Source organism: Carcharhinus amblyrhynchos, chromosome 30, assembly GCF_965287045.1.
Source record: "Carcharhinus amblyrhynchos chromosome 30, sCarAmb.v2.hapA, whole genome shotgun sequence".
NCBI classification, from domain to species: Eukaryota; Metazoa; Chordata; class Chondrichthyes; order Carcharhiniformes; family Carcharhinidae; genus Carcharhinus; species Carcharhinus amblyrhynchos.
In genome coordinates this window covers 25,049,427-25,065,105 of record NC_137353.1, presented here as the reverse complement: position 1 = coordinate 25,065,105, position 15,679 = coordinate 25,049,427, and the positions used below count along the sequence as shown (strand labels likewise).

Below are 15,679 nucleotides of genomic sequence, written 5' to 3'. Positions count from 1 at the left end.
TTAACCAATAGTTATCCTCCAACCCACATCACTAAAACCATCTGGTCACTAGGAGGCTAAGAAAATTTGGCATGTCCGCTACGCCCCTCACCAACTTTTACAGATGCACCATAGAAAGCATTCTTTCCAGTTGTATCACAGCTTGGTATGGCTCCTGCTCTGCCCAAGATCACAAGAAACTACAAAGGGTTGTGAATGTAGCCCAATCCATCATGCAAACCAACGTCCCATCCATTGGCTCTGTCTACGCTTCCCGCTGCCTCAGGAAAGCAGGCAGCATAACCAAGGACCCCACACACCCTGGACATTCTCTCTTCCATCTCCTTCCATCGGGAAAAAGATACAGAAGTCTGAGATCAGGTACCAACCAACTCACAAACAGTTTCTTCTCTGTCACCATCAGACTTTTGAATGGGCCTATTATATAGTAAGCTGATCTTTCTGTCTCCCCCTCATCTGTAACCCAACACTATATTCTGCACCCTCTCCTTTCCTTCTCACCTATGTACTCTATGAATGGTATGCTTTGTCTGTATAGCACGCAAGAAACAATACTTTTCACTGTGTCTCAGTACATGTGACAATAATAATTCAATTCAAATCAAATCAAGACATTATTGCTTGTGGGAGTTTACTCTGTGCAAAGTGGATACAGTGTTTCCCATGCTACAACACTTCAGAAGGATTTCATTAGCTATCGAGCACTTTGGAATGTTCTGTGATCACGAAAGGCGCTATATAAATGCAAGTTGTTCTTTCTTCCTTTGCTCCAAACAACCAATAACACAAACTAAACATGTTCCTGCTCCCACACTCCCTCATGTCCATTTTCCAGCTTAAAATTCTGGATGATAGTTCCTCCTCTAATCTAATCCAGGGAGTCCGATTATCTGTACCACATTGTCGGGCGAACCCAGCAGCTGATGATTAATAGCTGGCCACACTCACCATCAACACTCACGCACTAATATTGGTTGCTTAGGGTTGAGGTATCTTTGACAATTGGCATAAAAGAACAGCTCCGGGTCAGGGAATCAACACCTTCAGAACAGAAGGGATGGCAGGAAAAGTGCCCAGAAGAAAAGAGCATTCATCAGGGTGGCACAGTGGCACAATGTTTAGCATTGCTGCCTCACAGCACCAGGGCCCCAGGTTCAATTCTAGCCTCGGGTGACTGTCTGTGTGAAGTTCTCCTCGTGTCTGGGTGGGTTCCCTCCGGGTGTTCCAGTTTCCTCCCACAGTCCAAAGATGTGCGGGTTAAGTGGATTGGACATGTTAAATTGCCCCCTTAGTGTCCACAAATGTGTAGGTTAGGTGGATTAGCTGGTTAAATACATGGGATTACAGGGATAGGATGCCCTGTCAGAGAGATGGCACAGACTCAATGGGCCCAATGGCCTCCTTCTGCACTGTAGGAATTCTCTGATATTCTTTTACCTTTAGAACTCAGATCCAAAATCCATCCGAACCTGATGTGAATCCCGCTGGAGCTGATGTTAACTAGCTGCAGGGAATCCACAGGGAATGGGTTTTATGGTCATTACGGCACAGAGCAAGGCTATTCAGCCCATTAGGTTCATGCTGGTTCTGTACAGTAGTTGAGACAGACCCGTTCTCCCACTTTACCCTCATAGCTCAGCAAATTAATGCCCACGCATTAGCCAATTTTGATTGACTCCTTACTTGACGCCCTTTGCAGGTTGTAGTTAAGGTATCCGATCGGGTGAGCGTACAAGCAGTTTCACCCTACGTCTAACCACAGCTCAGAGTATTAGAGCATTGAAATTTAACCTCCCCCAAAAGAGGAAAAGGTTTCAATTCCAACACTGGCATCGCAGACTTAACATTAATAGGTACCAAAATGTATTGACTGACTCGAGACAGAGAAAACATCATATTAATCTTCCCCAAATGCTGCAGGGGATGAGAGTTCTTAATAAATAAGCTTTTCTACACTGGTTGGATTTTAAATATGCAGCGTGACACTGAAAGCTGAAGTATAAACGAAACCACGTCATGTATTGAGTAGGATATAAAAAAAAACTTTGATTAAATGCTTAAAAAATAACTCTTTTGCACGATACCTCTCCCGGGCTTATCGGGGTACAGTTCCAGGGCGTTGGAGGGTGAGTTCTTTCTTCTCGCTTAGAAGATGATTGGCAGCGCGTGACCCTGGCTGTGGGGAGAGCTGTTGTGACTGTGTCCCGTGCTGTCCTCAGCGGGACAGTTATTCAAGATGGTGCGGAGCGAGGCAACTTTTTGCGAGCCGCCCCCAGCATACCCTCTAATTCTATCTTATACTCTCGTTGTATGCTTTTAAAACTGCACTCTTTTAAACTGTCTCACAACGTACATTCTCCTTTCCTTCTCCCCTGTGTACTCCATGAACCACGATGTGGAGATGCTGCCGTTGGACCGGGGTGGGCACAGTAAAAAGTCTCGCAACACCAAGTCCAACGGGTTTATTTGGTAGCACGAGCTTCCGGAGCGCCGTTCCTTCATCAGGTGAGTCACCTGAAGGGGCAGCGCTCCAAAAGCTCTGATTCTAAATAAACCTGCTGGACTTTAATCTGATGCTGTGAGACTTTTTAGTCTCCTCTATGAACGGTATGCTTTGTCTGTATAGCAATATAAGGAACAATACTTTTCATTGTATCCCAATACATGTGACAGTACTAAATCAAATCAAATACTTTCATTTTTCAGCAGGGGGCACTGGCGAGCAGTCCAGGTTCACCACCCGTGCTGCCTTTTTTGTTGTATCTCTCTCAACCCCTGATCCCTCCCCCTCCTCCCGATTTCCCCACCCCCAGCTCATGGAGCTTGCGATCCCAAATGGGCCAGGATCTCCTAATTCCCTTTGGCCATCAAACCAACAGGCAGTGTTAACCATTACCAACAGAACCCTTCTCTGACCACGCCTAGTGTTGGAGATTCCAGATTAAACCTGCACCGCAGGATTAAAGTTTATTCATTAGTGTCACAAGTAGGCTTATATTAACACTTCAATGAAGTTACTGTGAAAATCTCCTAGTTGTCACACTCTGGCGCCTGTTTGGGTACACCGAGGGAGAATATAGCATGGACAATGCATCTAACCAGCACGTCTTTTAGACTTTAAGAGGAAACCAGAGCACCTGGAGGAAACCCACGCAGACACAGGGAGAATGTGCAGATTCCGCACCAACAGTGACCCTAATCAGGAATTGAATCCAGGTCCTTGGCAGTGTGAGGGAGCAGTGCTAACCATCATTCCATCTAAGGTTGACTCTGCTGCAGCACAGTGACTGACAGTCGCTAAGCTTTTCTTCGTGAATATGACAATAGAAGTTCCACTGAGAATAGTCTGAGTGGTAAACATGAACGACTTATACCACCTCCTTCAATATCCTGCTTAATCATGTTGCCCGTTAAATCCTTGCATCTCTTTTGACTGACAGAAGGACACAATGAAATCCAAAGTATTTTCCAACACTTACCACACACATTCTGAGCAAGAAGACCCCAGCAACGCCAATTCCTAACCCTTACTGAGTTAGCTGGTCTCAGGTGAGAATGCAGCATTGGTTGCTGCCGTTGATTTCAGTGTTGCCAGGTTACACAGGGGATAACCAACCAGTTTGGCTCCAGCGGGCTGTCCAGGGATGGACATTGAATGACAGCATGATCTGGTTGGGTTACAAATTACCCTCACATTTCAGGGAGGCACTGTAGCACAGTGGTTAGCACTGCCGCCTCACAGTGTCAGGGACCTGGGTTCGATCCCCGGGTTGTGTTATTGTCTGTGAGGAGTTTGCACATCCTCCCCCGTCTGCATGAATCTCCTCCGAGTGCTCCAGTTTCCTCCCACAGTCTGAAAGACGTGCTGACGAAGTGCACTGGCCGTGCTAAATTCTCCCTCAGTGTACCCGAACTGGTGCTGGAATGGCAACTAGGGGATTTTCACAGTAACTTCATTTCAGTGTCAATGTAAGCCTACTTGTGACTAATAAATAAAATTTACCCTTCGTGGGCCTGTCACAATCTTTCTTCACCAAGCAACAGTCTCCCGGATGGAATTCCCACACCTCCTCCATCAGCAGTGCCATCTCCGGCTCAAATGTTGATTTCCTGTGTGGGCCGGGACTTTCACAGAATAGAATGATAGAATCCCTACAGTGCAGAAGGAGGCCATTCAGCCCACTGAGCCTGCACCGACAATCCCTCCCAGGCCCTATCCCTGTAACCCCACGTATTTACCCTGTTAATCCCCCCGATATTAAACAGCAACTTAGCACGGCCGATCCACCTAACCCGCACATCCTTAGGGTGTGGGAAGAAATCCACACAGACACAGGGAACACATGCAGACTCTACACAGAGAGTACCCGAGGTACCTTGGCTCTGTGAGACAGCAGTGCTAACCACTGTGCCACCATCTCCTTTCCCTTCAACGTTCCATATAAAACACAAGCCAGTTTAAAGCCAGCTCTCTCTTCCAATACAACTTTTGTGGACCTGCACAAACTCTTGCATAGAATCCAATATAAAAATAAAATTTGCTCTTAATATAGCTGATCCCTCCCTAACTTGTTGCTCCCCTTCCCATATTTATGGGCTTTCTCTCTATTTTATCAATATTACAATCGCCGTCAATCCTCTAAATTTTCCTCACATTGCTCTGAGTTGCAAAAAGCATTTCTCAGCATGCAGCGCCCCTCACCGTGTTAAAATCCAGACTTGTTACTCGATCCCTTGCTTACTCTTTCGCCCTGCCTCAGAACCATGGAATTCCTCAGTTTCCTCAGCCCCTCGATTGCCATCTCCTCCTCCAGTGTTCTGGCCTTTGGAGCTTCACAATGCCAGGGAACGTCTCCTCTCATTCCTTTCCCAATATCTTCAGCACTACCAGCCATGACCTTTTAGATTAGGATATAACGTGTGCTTCCAATTTATTGGCTAACAATCCATTTTCCGACAGCCAGCTTGGGTTTCCACATATTTGTACAGTGTGTTCGGATTAATTCATGCTTTCTTCGATTGAATTGTGCTGTGTACTTAGATTAATTGGTGTTTAGATTGACTTATACCGCACGTGTTAGAATGATCTACTACGCAATTATCATAGAGAATCATGGAATCCCTACAGTGCAGGAGGAGGCCATTCAGCCCATCGAGCCAGTACTGGCCACAATCCCACCCAGTTACTATCCCCATAACCCCACATATTTGCCCTGCTGATCCCCCGACATTAAAGGTCAATTTAACATGGCCAATCCACCTAACCTGCAAATCTCTGGACTGTGTGAGGAAACCCACGCAGACACAGGGACAGTCACCCAAGCCGGGAATCGAACCCCAGGTCTCTGGTGCTGTGAGGCAGCAGTGCTAACCACTGTGCCACCGTATCCAGTTTTTATGGAATCCCTTATCAAAATTAAGAAGTTGGTGTGTGTGTGTGTGTGTGTGTGTGTGTGTGTGTGTGTGTGTGTGTGTGTGTGTGTGTGTGTGTGCATATTTCTGTGTCTCTCAATTTTACCAATACCCATTGCCCAGGATGGTGAAAAAAATCCGAGTGTTGCCAGACCCATGTAAGGCCTGAACATCCGTTATCTGGCCAGGCACCTTGGCACTAAGGTACCTTTTCATTGTGACTGAGGAACACCTCATCACTGTGAGGCAGAATTAGAGTACGGAGGTGTGTTGTCATAGGTCTCCAACACTGCAAAGCTAACCAGAAATCCTGGGGGAATTGTCAAAGTGGCCCTGTGTACGAAATAGATGCAGGATCAGCCTGAGAATTGTTGATGGATGTCAGTTGAATGCAGAGAGCAAGTGTGATGTTATCCACTTTGGCAGGAATAATAGTAGGAGGGATTACTATTTAAAGGGCAAAAAGCTGCAGCATGCTACAGTGCAGAGGGACCTGGGGGTCCTTGTGCATGAGTCGCAAAAACCCAGCCTGCAGGTGCAGCAGGTGATCAAGAAGGCGAATGGGATGCTGGCCTTTATAGCGAGGGGGATAGAATATAAAAGCAGGGAGGTCTTGCTGCAACTGTACAGGGCACTGGTGAGGCCACAGCTGGAGTACTGTGTGCAGTTTTGGTCGTCGCACTTGCAGAAGGATATATTAGCCTTGGAGGGAGTGCAGAGGAGGTTCACTAGGCTGATACCAGAGATGAGGGGGTTGGACTATGAAGAGAGACTGAATGGACTGGGTCTGTACTTGTTGGAGTTTAGAAGGATGAGGGGGGATCTTATAGAGATGTATAAGATAATGAAGGGGATGGATAGGGTAGAGGTAGAAAGATTCTTCCCGCTCAGAAAGGACAACAGGACTAAAGAGGGCACAGCCTCAAGAAAAGGGGTGGCAGTTTAGAACGGAGTTGAGGAGGAACTTCTTCACTCAGAGGGTGGTGAATCTCTGGAATTCTCTGCCCATTGAAGTGGTGGAGGCTACCTCGGTAAATATATTTAAGACACGGGTAGATAGGTTTTTGATAGGCAAGGGAATTAAGGGTTATGGGGAGAAAGCGGGAAAGTGGAACTGAGCCACTTCAGATCAGCCATGATCTTATTGAATGGCGGGGCAGGCTCGAAGGGCTAGATGGCCTTCTCCTGCTCCTATTTCTTATGTTCTTATGAGAGGGTGAGGGCATTGGATAGGGGGGAGGGTTCTTGGACCACGTCAAAGAAGTTCTTGGAGCGCCCCTACTTTCTCAGAAGTTGAAGGAAATTTGGCATGTCTGCTACGACTGTCATCAACTTTTATAGATGCACCATAGAAAGCATTCTTTCTGGTTGTATCACAGCTTGGTCTGGCTCCTGCTCTGCCCAAGACTGCAAGGAACTACAAAAGGTCGTGAATGTAGCCCAATCCATCACACAAGCCAGCTTCCCAATCATTGATTCTGTCTATACTTCCCACTGTCTCAGAAAAGCAGCCAGCATAATTAAGGACCCCACACATCCCAGACACACTCTCTTCCACCTTCTTCCGTCAGAAAAAAGATAAGCAGTCTGAGATCATGTACCAACCGACTTAAGAACAGCTTTCACTCTGCTGTCATCAGACTTTTAACTGGAGCTACCTCGTATTAATTTGATCTTTCTCTACACCCTAACCATGACTGTAACACTACATTGTGCACACTCTCTCCTTTCCTTCTCTATGTATGGTTCTACCCGTGCAGACATGGTGAGAACGTGCAGACTCCACACAGACAGTGAGCCAGGCCGGGAATTGAACTCGGATTCCTGGTGCTGTGAGGCAGCAGTGCTAAACCCTGTGCCACCATGCCAGTCAGTGTTTGTTGACAATCTGTTGATCTGCAGAGGGCATTAGGTCATAGCCTGTGCCAGTGGAAGTGGTAAGGACTGGCATAATTGGAGACTGTCTACTCCACACCCATGCTTTGCCTGACCTGGTTGAAAATATTCCACGTGCCCACATTTTGACAATCACAAAATCCATTGAAAAGCAGTGAAACAAACAGAGTCACTTTATAATATTCAGGTATGATCTAGACTGACCATGGTCTAAAGGCATCACTTTTAATCCACATCTGTGTATCCCTTAACTGACTAGATTTCCTATTTATGACCCAGACCATGAACAAAGCATCAATGTCCCAGAGTTATATTCAATCCATATCAAGGATAATTGTGCAGCCGACATTTCCATTGGCGAGTTATACTCGCGTGAAGCACTGCTATTAGAGGACCCAAAACATTCCAGACCAAAGAACAAAGAAAAGTACAGCACAGGAACAGCCCTTCAGCCCTCCAAACCTGCACTGACCATGCTGCCCAATAGAACTAAAACCCTCTACCCTTCATGGAACCATATCCCTCTATTCCCATCCTATTCATGTACTCGTCAAGACGCCCCTTAAAAGTCACTACCCTATCTGCTTCCACTACCTCGCCTGGCAATGAGTTCCAGGCACCCACAACTCTCTGTGTAAAAAATCTGCCTCATACATCTCCTTTAAACCTTGACCCTCGCACCTTAAACCTGTGCCCCCTAGTAATTGACCTAGTAATTCCACCCTGGGGAAAGAGCTTCTGACTATCCACTCTGTCCATCCCTCTCATAATCTTGTAGACTTCTATCAGTTTGCCCCTCAACCTCCATCATTCCAATGAGAACAAACCAAGTTTCTCCAACCTCTCCTCATAACTAATGCCCTCCATACCAGGCAACATCCTGGCAAATCTTTCCTGTACCCTCTCCAAAGGCTCCACATCCTTCTGGTAGTGTGGCAACTAGAATTGAACACTATATTCCAAAGGCAGCCTAACTAAGATTCTATAAAGCTGCAACATGATTTGCCAAATTTTAAACTCAATGCCTGACAAAGGCAAGCATGCTATATGCCTTCTTGACTACCTTCTCCACCTGCAATGCCACTTTCAGTCACTGTGTACCTGTACACCCAGAATTCTTTGCCTATCAATACTCCTAAGGTTCTGCCATTTACTGTGTATTTCCTATCTGTATTAGACCTTCCAAAATGCATTACCTCACATTTGTCCAGATTAAACTCTATCTGCCATCTCTCCGACCAAGTCTCCAACTGATCTACATCCTGCAGATCCAACCTGCTTCCTCCAGGAGTGGGAGAACTTTTCTTATTGTGTATCAATACTAAAATGGGACTAAAAACATGTTTGTGTTTGGTGAAATGTATCTAATTTTGTTCCATTTATTTCCTTTCTCTTAAAAAAAACAGGATTCCAGAAGTCCGTATTTTGGATAATGGGCCTTTCGAATGCCATGTTGGGATCTACGACAGGACAAATCGCAAGAAGTTTCTAGAAGCATACGGTCACGTTTTCCTTAATGTCATGTGTAAGTTACCAGAACGCAGCACTGATTTGTCAATGTGACGAAGCAGTCACAACTTGGGAGGGTTTCTGTGGTGGGACGAGGGGTCTTCTATAGGATATAGATTGTACATGACAGGTCTTCCTAGGTGGAAGCAGGTTTATCCATTGATTCCAAGTTTGGAAGGAAAGACCGATTGGAAGATTAGCCCTGCAGGATTGTGGTCCCTTTCCAACATGGCTGCCCACCTCGCTGCCAATCCATTGGATTAGTGTAACTGACCACAGTTAAGACTGTGTAACTCTTTGGGTGGGATTTTCTGGTCGTGCTCATCTCAAAACTGGAAAATCCTGCCTGAGGTCAACAGATCTTTCGATGGTCCACCCCTCTCCCACTCCAATTCCCAAGCCAGGTGGAACGAGAAAATTCACCCCTCTTTCGAACAGAGAAAAGGCTTGTTTTGTGCAAACGGAAGGAATCATAGAAACATAGCAGATAGGAGCAGAAAGAGGCCATTTGGCCCTTCCAGCTTGCTCCGCCATTCATCATGATTGTACAACTCAATAGCCTAATCCTGCTTTCTCCCCATGACCTTCGATCCCATTCGCCCCCCAAGTGCTATATCCAGCCACCTCTTGAATATATTCAATATTCTGACATCAACTTCTTCCTGTGGTGACGAATTCCACAGGTTGACCACTCTTTAAGTGAAGAAATGTCTCCTCACCTCCGTCCTAAGTGTCTACCCTAAATCCTTGGACTGTGACCCCTGGTTTGGATACACCCACCATCGGGAACATCCCCCCAGAATCTACTCTGTCTAGTCCTGTTAGTAGTTTATAAGTCTCTGAGAGATTCCCCCTCATTTGTCTGAAGGATTGCATTTATATAGCACCTTTCACAATATCAGGATGTCTCAGAAGGCTTTGCAGCCAACAAAGTATATGTTTGGGATGGTAGTGACTGCTCTGGAGGTCTCGTGGTGCAGTGGGTAAGGTCCCTTCCTCTGAATCAGAAGCCCCAGGTTTGAGTCCCACTACGGGACTTGACGGGCAGGGAAGGAATGGTCATAACGCAGCCAAACTGATTGAGTGTCAACTTGTACATCCTTCCAATATTTGTCGATGGTGGATGGTTAGTGCGGGTCAGACATCTGGAGAAGCCAATGGCAATCCATTGAAGTAACTCTCCAAGCTTAACCATGGACCGACACAGCAATGCATAGTTGGCAATGCCCTCTTAGGGCATGGCACGTGTAAACAGAGAGAGAGAGAGAGAGTTACACTGCGGCCAATTTATGCACAGCAAGATCCCAGTCACATCACTGTGGTAATTGTAGTTTTTATTACTGATGTTGATTGAGGGATGAATATTGACTGGTTAGCTCCCCAGCTCTTCTTCAAAATAGTGCCCCGGGAACCGGAATTCTCCGGACTCATACGCCCTGCTACCGCTGCCAGCGAGAACGGAGAATTTGGCACTCAGCAATTAATTGCAGCGGGATGGGAGAATTCCAGCCCCGGGTGAGGTTGGAGAATCCCAGCCGGGATCTTTTACATCCACCCGGGAAAACAGAAGGGACCACGGTTTGGCATTTCATCTGAAAGGCAGCACCTCCCACAGTGCTCACTCAGTGCTCAAATCACTAGCGTGGGCTTTCACTCCACAAGCTTTGCCTCAACAACAAGGGTGATACCAACTGAACCAGGCCTGATAACAAAAGTTTATTTATTAGTCACAAGTGAGGCTTACACTAACACTGCAATGAAGTTATTGCGAAAATTCCCTAGTCGCCACAGTCTGGTGCCTGTTCGGGTTAATGCACCTAACCAGCAATTTTTCAGACTGTGGGAGGAAACCGGAGTGCCCGGAGGAAACCCATGCAGGCACGGGGAGGACATGCAAACTCCACACAGACAGTGACCCAAGCCGGGAATCGAACCCATGTCCCTGGCATCGTGAGGCAGCAGTGCTAACCACTGTGCCACCGTACTGTGCATTACATTCTTCCCAAACGCCCCTCCACCCCTCAGTCTGCTCTTTACTCAAGTCTTCTAGAAGCTTTTACAAATGCAACTTGCTGTTGACTCAATATCAATTGGCGTTTCGCCTCACTCTCCTTCCCCATTTCTTTCAACCTTGGTGGCCCCCAGTACGGTGGCCACAGCCCATTCATCGAGTGCTCTCCGTCCGAGAGAGAGGACAAACCGGTGAGAAAAATTGCAAAATAACATTTCTTACACCTACACAGGGACTTGTGACAGCAGGCTAAACTGTTCTAGGAAGAGACATTATACACTGAATAGGAACAGACTATTGTCAAATTAGAACAAAATGTTTTTAATAACGGAGAATCTGCAGATCAGAACCATTAAGTAACATGTTATGTGAGTGAAACTCCCAATGGAAGCAACAAGCACCGTGAGTCTCTGCCACTTTCAAAATTAAACTTAACACAGTGTTGTGCGATCAGTGCTTTTCCCTTTGTTGATCGAAACTAAGCTGAAGCATGACACTAAATGGAGGCAGTGAGCTCTGGCTCATGACCATGAGTCCATCAGTCGTGGGTTCAAGTCCCACTCAAGGACTTGCATGCAAAAATCTAGGCTGACGTTCTCAGTGCTGCACCGAGGCACTGCTTTTGGAGGGAGAATTAAAACCAGGTGGATTCCATGGCACCATTTTGGAAAAGAACACAGAGTTCTCCTTGGTCCCTAGGCCAACATCCGTCCCACAATCAACAGAAACAGATTATCTGGTATTTATTGGATTCCTATTCATGGAATCTTGTTGTGTGCAAGTTGGCTACTGCGTTTCATTTACTATAATAGTGACTACACCTACACATTGGCTTGAAAGTATGCTGGGACATCCTGAAGCTGTGGAAGATACAATATAAATGCAAACCTTTTTCTTCCTTCATTTGACCCATTTCTTGTCTTTCATCCCCTTCTCTCCAAATGCTCTATCTAGCCACCTCTTGAATACATTCAGTGTTTTGACATTAACAACTTCCTGTGGTAATGAATTCCACAGACTCACCACTCGTTGGGTGAAGAAATGTCTCCTTATCTCCAACCTAAATGGAAAGCTATGACTCCACCAGCCACCCAACTAACTGTCTCTTGAAGAGTTTTCTTCAGAATGGGGACCATTCAGATATGAATCACTAAACCTGCGGGATGTCATTTTAAAACTAAGCGGTCTCCTTTTTAAGACAGACATGAAGAACCTTTTCTCCCAAAGTGTGTGGAAATGTCTTCACCAGACAGTAGAGGAGGTCGGGTCTTTCAATTTATTCCAGACTGGGTTAGAAAGGTTTTAGTAAATGAAGTTGTGATCTTTGAAGTGCCGATTAGGTTTCTAAACAAACATGAAACCACATCAAAGCCATATCCCCTTACTATAGGCTGGTGAAAATTACAATAGTTCTTGGATCATTAGGAATACCTGCTGAGCTGATGCATTTGAAACTCAGCCAAGCAATCACAATGAAATAGCAGTTATAACAGCAGTTTCTAGCTCCATTGATGTAATGTCCTAATTACGTTGAGGGTTGTGGGTTGTAAACTGGTTTCCTGTTCTCTATTTAGGCATCAGACTTATCCCGGTGATGGTATCCCTAACTATATGTTGGAAGGTTTTGAGTTTGTACCCCGCTCAAGAATGGGGCTCTGACCCAGGCTGGCAATTCAGTGCAGTACTGAGGGAGTGCTACGAGCTTTAGTGATTCTGATTAGAGTCTAAACAGAGGTTCTCAGATCGATGTGAAAGATGCATCGCACTTTCTGAAGAGAAGCAGGGGCCTGCTTCATTCACCCTGCATCGCTAGAGTCCGATTATCTATTTCATTGTCTGTGGGATATTTTAGTGAACAAATCAGCTGTCACATTTCGTGATATTACACTGTGACTACACTTCAGCAAGGTCTTGTTTGCCTGCAAGCACTTTGGGTTGTCCTGAGGTTGGGAAAGGTTCTATATAAATGCAACTCCTTCCTTCCCATGAGTTTCTTGCCCTCACTGTACATTGAATTGAATAATCCTCCTCCTGCTTCACCCACCCTACACCCCCCCAGCCTCCCTCATCCCACCCTCATCCCACCCTCCCCAACTCCACCCTCCCCCACTCCACCCCACACTCCTTCAACCCATCCTCCCCCACTCCATCGTCACCCACCCTCAACCCTCCCCCACCCAACCTCAACCCACCCTTCCCCCCTCCACCCCTACTTCATTCCACCCTCCCCTATTCCACTCTCCCTCACCCCACCTTCCCCCACTCCGCCCTCCCTCACCCCACCTTCCCCCACCCCACCCTCCCTCACCCCACCTTCCCCCACCCCACCTTCCCCCACCCCACCCTCCCTCACTCCACCTTCCCTCACCCCACCTTCCCTCACCCCATCCTTTCCACCTCACCTCACACCCCCACCCTCCTCCATGCCACCTTCCCTTGCCCCACCCTCCCTTGCCCCATCCCATCCTCCCTCAACCCACCCTCATCCCACTTTCCCTCACCCCACGCTCCCTCACTCTACACCAACCTCACCCACCATACCTACCTTGACTCAACCTATCTCACATCCCACCCTCCCTCAGCCCAGCCTTCCTCAGCCCAGCCTACCTCACATCCCACCCTCCCTCAGCCCAGCCTACCTCACATCCCACCCTCCCTCAGCCCAGCCTTCCTCAGCCCAGCCTACCTCACATCCCACCCTCCCTCAGCCCAGCCTACCTCACATCCCACCCTCCCTCAGCCCAGCCTACCTCACATCCCACCCTCCCTCAGCCCAGCCTACCTCACATCCCACCCTCCCTCAGCCCAGCCTACCTCACATCCCACCCTCCCTCAGCCCAGCCTACCTCACATCCCACCCTCCCTCAGCCCAGCCTACCTCACATCCCACCCTCCCTCAGCCCAGCCTACCTCACATCCCACCCTCCCTCAGCCCAGCCTACCTCACATCCCACCCTCCCTCAGCCCAGCCTACCTCTGCAACCTACTCTAATCATCCATCTGGTTAATGCTGTATAGTCTCCGAATGGCTGTGCATATCCTGCTCCACCACTGGGAGCACGGTCAGTGAGAGCTAACCCTGCTCTCTCAAACTATACTCATCTGCCCCACTACCTCGCTCCCTAACCTTCAATAATGTCCTTCAAGCCAGTGCCTCTAACTGTATCTTTAGACAGCTGCCCTCACTCTTTTTTAGTTGTTCAATGTCTTGGCTGTTTACTGTGTTCCATCCAGTAAAGCTGTGGATGGATCTCAGTGCTATCCGGCACTGGGAAGGTTCTCAATTTCAGAGGAGTTGAAGCAGAGAGAGGGGGAGAACTGACCTGGAAATGAGGATGTCAATTGTCTCTTCTTAACACTGAGCGAATTCAACGGAGAGACTGAATAGACTGGGACATTGGAATTCAGAAGAATGAGGGGAGATCTTAAAGAAACATAAAAGATTATGAAGGGAGTAGATAAGATAGAAGCAGGGAGGTAGTTTCCATTGGCAGTGAAACTAGAACTAGGGGGCATAACCTCAAAATAAGAACTGAGTTGAGGAGGAACTTCTTCACGCAAAGGGTTGTGAATCTGTGGAATTCCCTGCCCAGTGAAGCAGTTGAGGCTCCCTCATTGAATGTTTTTAAGGCAAGGATAGATACATTTTTAAACTGTAAAGGAATTAAGGGTTATGGTGAGCAGGCGGGTAAGTGGAGCTGAGTCCACGAAGAGATCACCCATGATCTTATTGAATGGCAGAGCAGGCTCGAGGGGCCAGATGGCCTACTCCTGCTCCAAGTTCTTGTGTTCTTACATTCTTAAGACTGCGCTGCAATGGAGTGATGACAGTTATGTGGTTCAGATAATGAGGAACCACAGTAGATTGGTGGTAATGTTAGTTATCATTTCCCTGATAGGAAGACTTTGGGGAGCCTGATCTAACAGTGGCAAATTAAACAATGGAATTAGGATAACTGATGCTCTTTTTTTAACGCTCTTCACAATCTCCTTTCATCATCTTCGTGTCTCCGTAATGTAACCTATAAAGAGTAGGATGTCGGAGCTGCCTACCTCACAGTCCCTGGCGTCCCAAGTTAAAATCAACTGCTGGCTCTTTCTCCCGCTGCCAAGATTACATCATTTACGGGGGAATTACAGGTCCTGACTTAAAACCATACCTTATTGTAAAGGATGCACGGTTCCACAGATTGATTAATTAATTGCAAAGCAGATATGCTTTTCCTTCCAGGTTAACTTTCACATTGAGTTATCGCAAGCATCAGTCAAACTGTACAATATAAGGAAACATGCTGCTACTGAGTTCATCGCTGACAGGTAGACTAGCTGAGCACCTCTTGTATATTTGCTCCATGTTACCCCCTAAATAAAAACTCATTCTCTGGTAGCAATCCACAGCACACAACCCTTGTTGGTTCCAACAAATCCTAGTCTGTTTAGAGTGAACATTCTGTTATCATCTTAAACTTTGTACAGCATCTGTTGGGTGGATTCATTCCAGTCACTTGAATGTTGTAATAATTCCTGTTCACCAGTTAGGTAAATAGCAAGTGCAACATTTATTTATATGTAATTATAACGCAGAGGCTTCCAGCCACACGGCTGCCAGTAAACTCCCGGGATCGGACAGATATAGAAGCCCACGCTTGGGCGGCACAGTGGGTTAGCACTGCCGCTTCACAGATCCAGGAAACTGGGTTCGATTCCCGGCTTGGGTCACTGTCTATGTAGAGTTTGCACGTTCTCCCCGTGTCTGCGTGGGTTTCCTCCGGGTGCTCTGGTTTCCTCCCACAGTCCAAAGATGTGCTGGTAGGTGCATCGGCCACGCTCAATTCTCCCTCAGTGTAGGGC

The 15,679-nt window shown here is 47.0% G+C and overlaps 1 protein-coding gene across 1 annotated transcript in view; it reads left to right on the top strand.

Annotated features, from left to right (window-relative positions):
• LOC145360085 (immunoglobulin superfamily member 21-like) overlaps positions 1-15,679 on the top strand; it is a 299,512-nt gene that overhangs the window by 148,450 nt on the left and 135,383 nt on the right. The window contains exon 4 of the mRNA XM_080215033.1: positions 8,715-8,833. Within this exon, the coding sequence (XP_080071159.1) occupies positions 8,715-8,833 (119 nt within the window). The remainder of the gene's footprint in view (positions 1-8,714; positions 8,834-15,679) is intronic.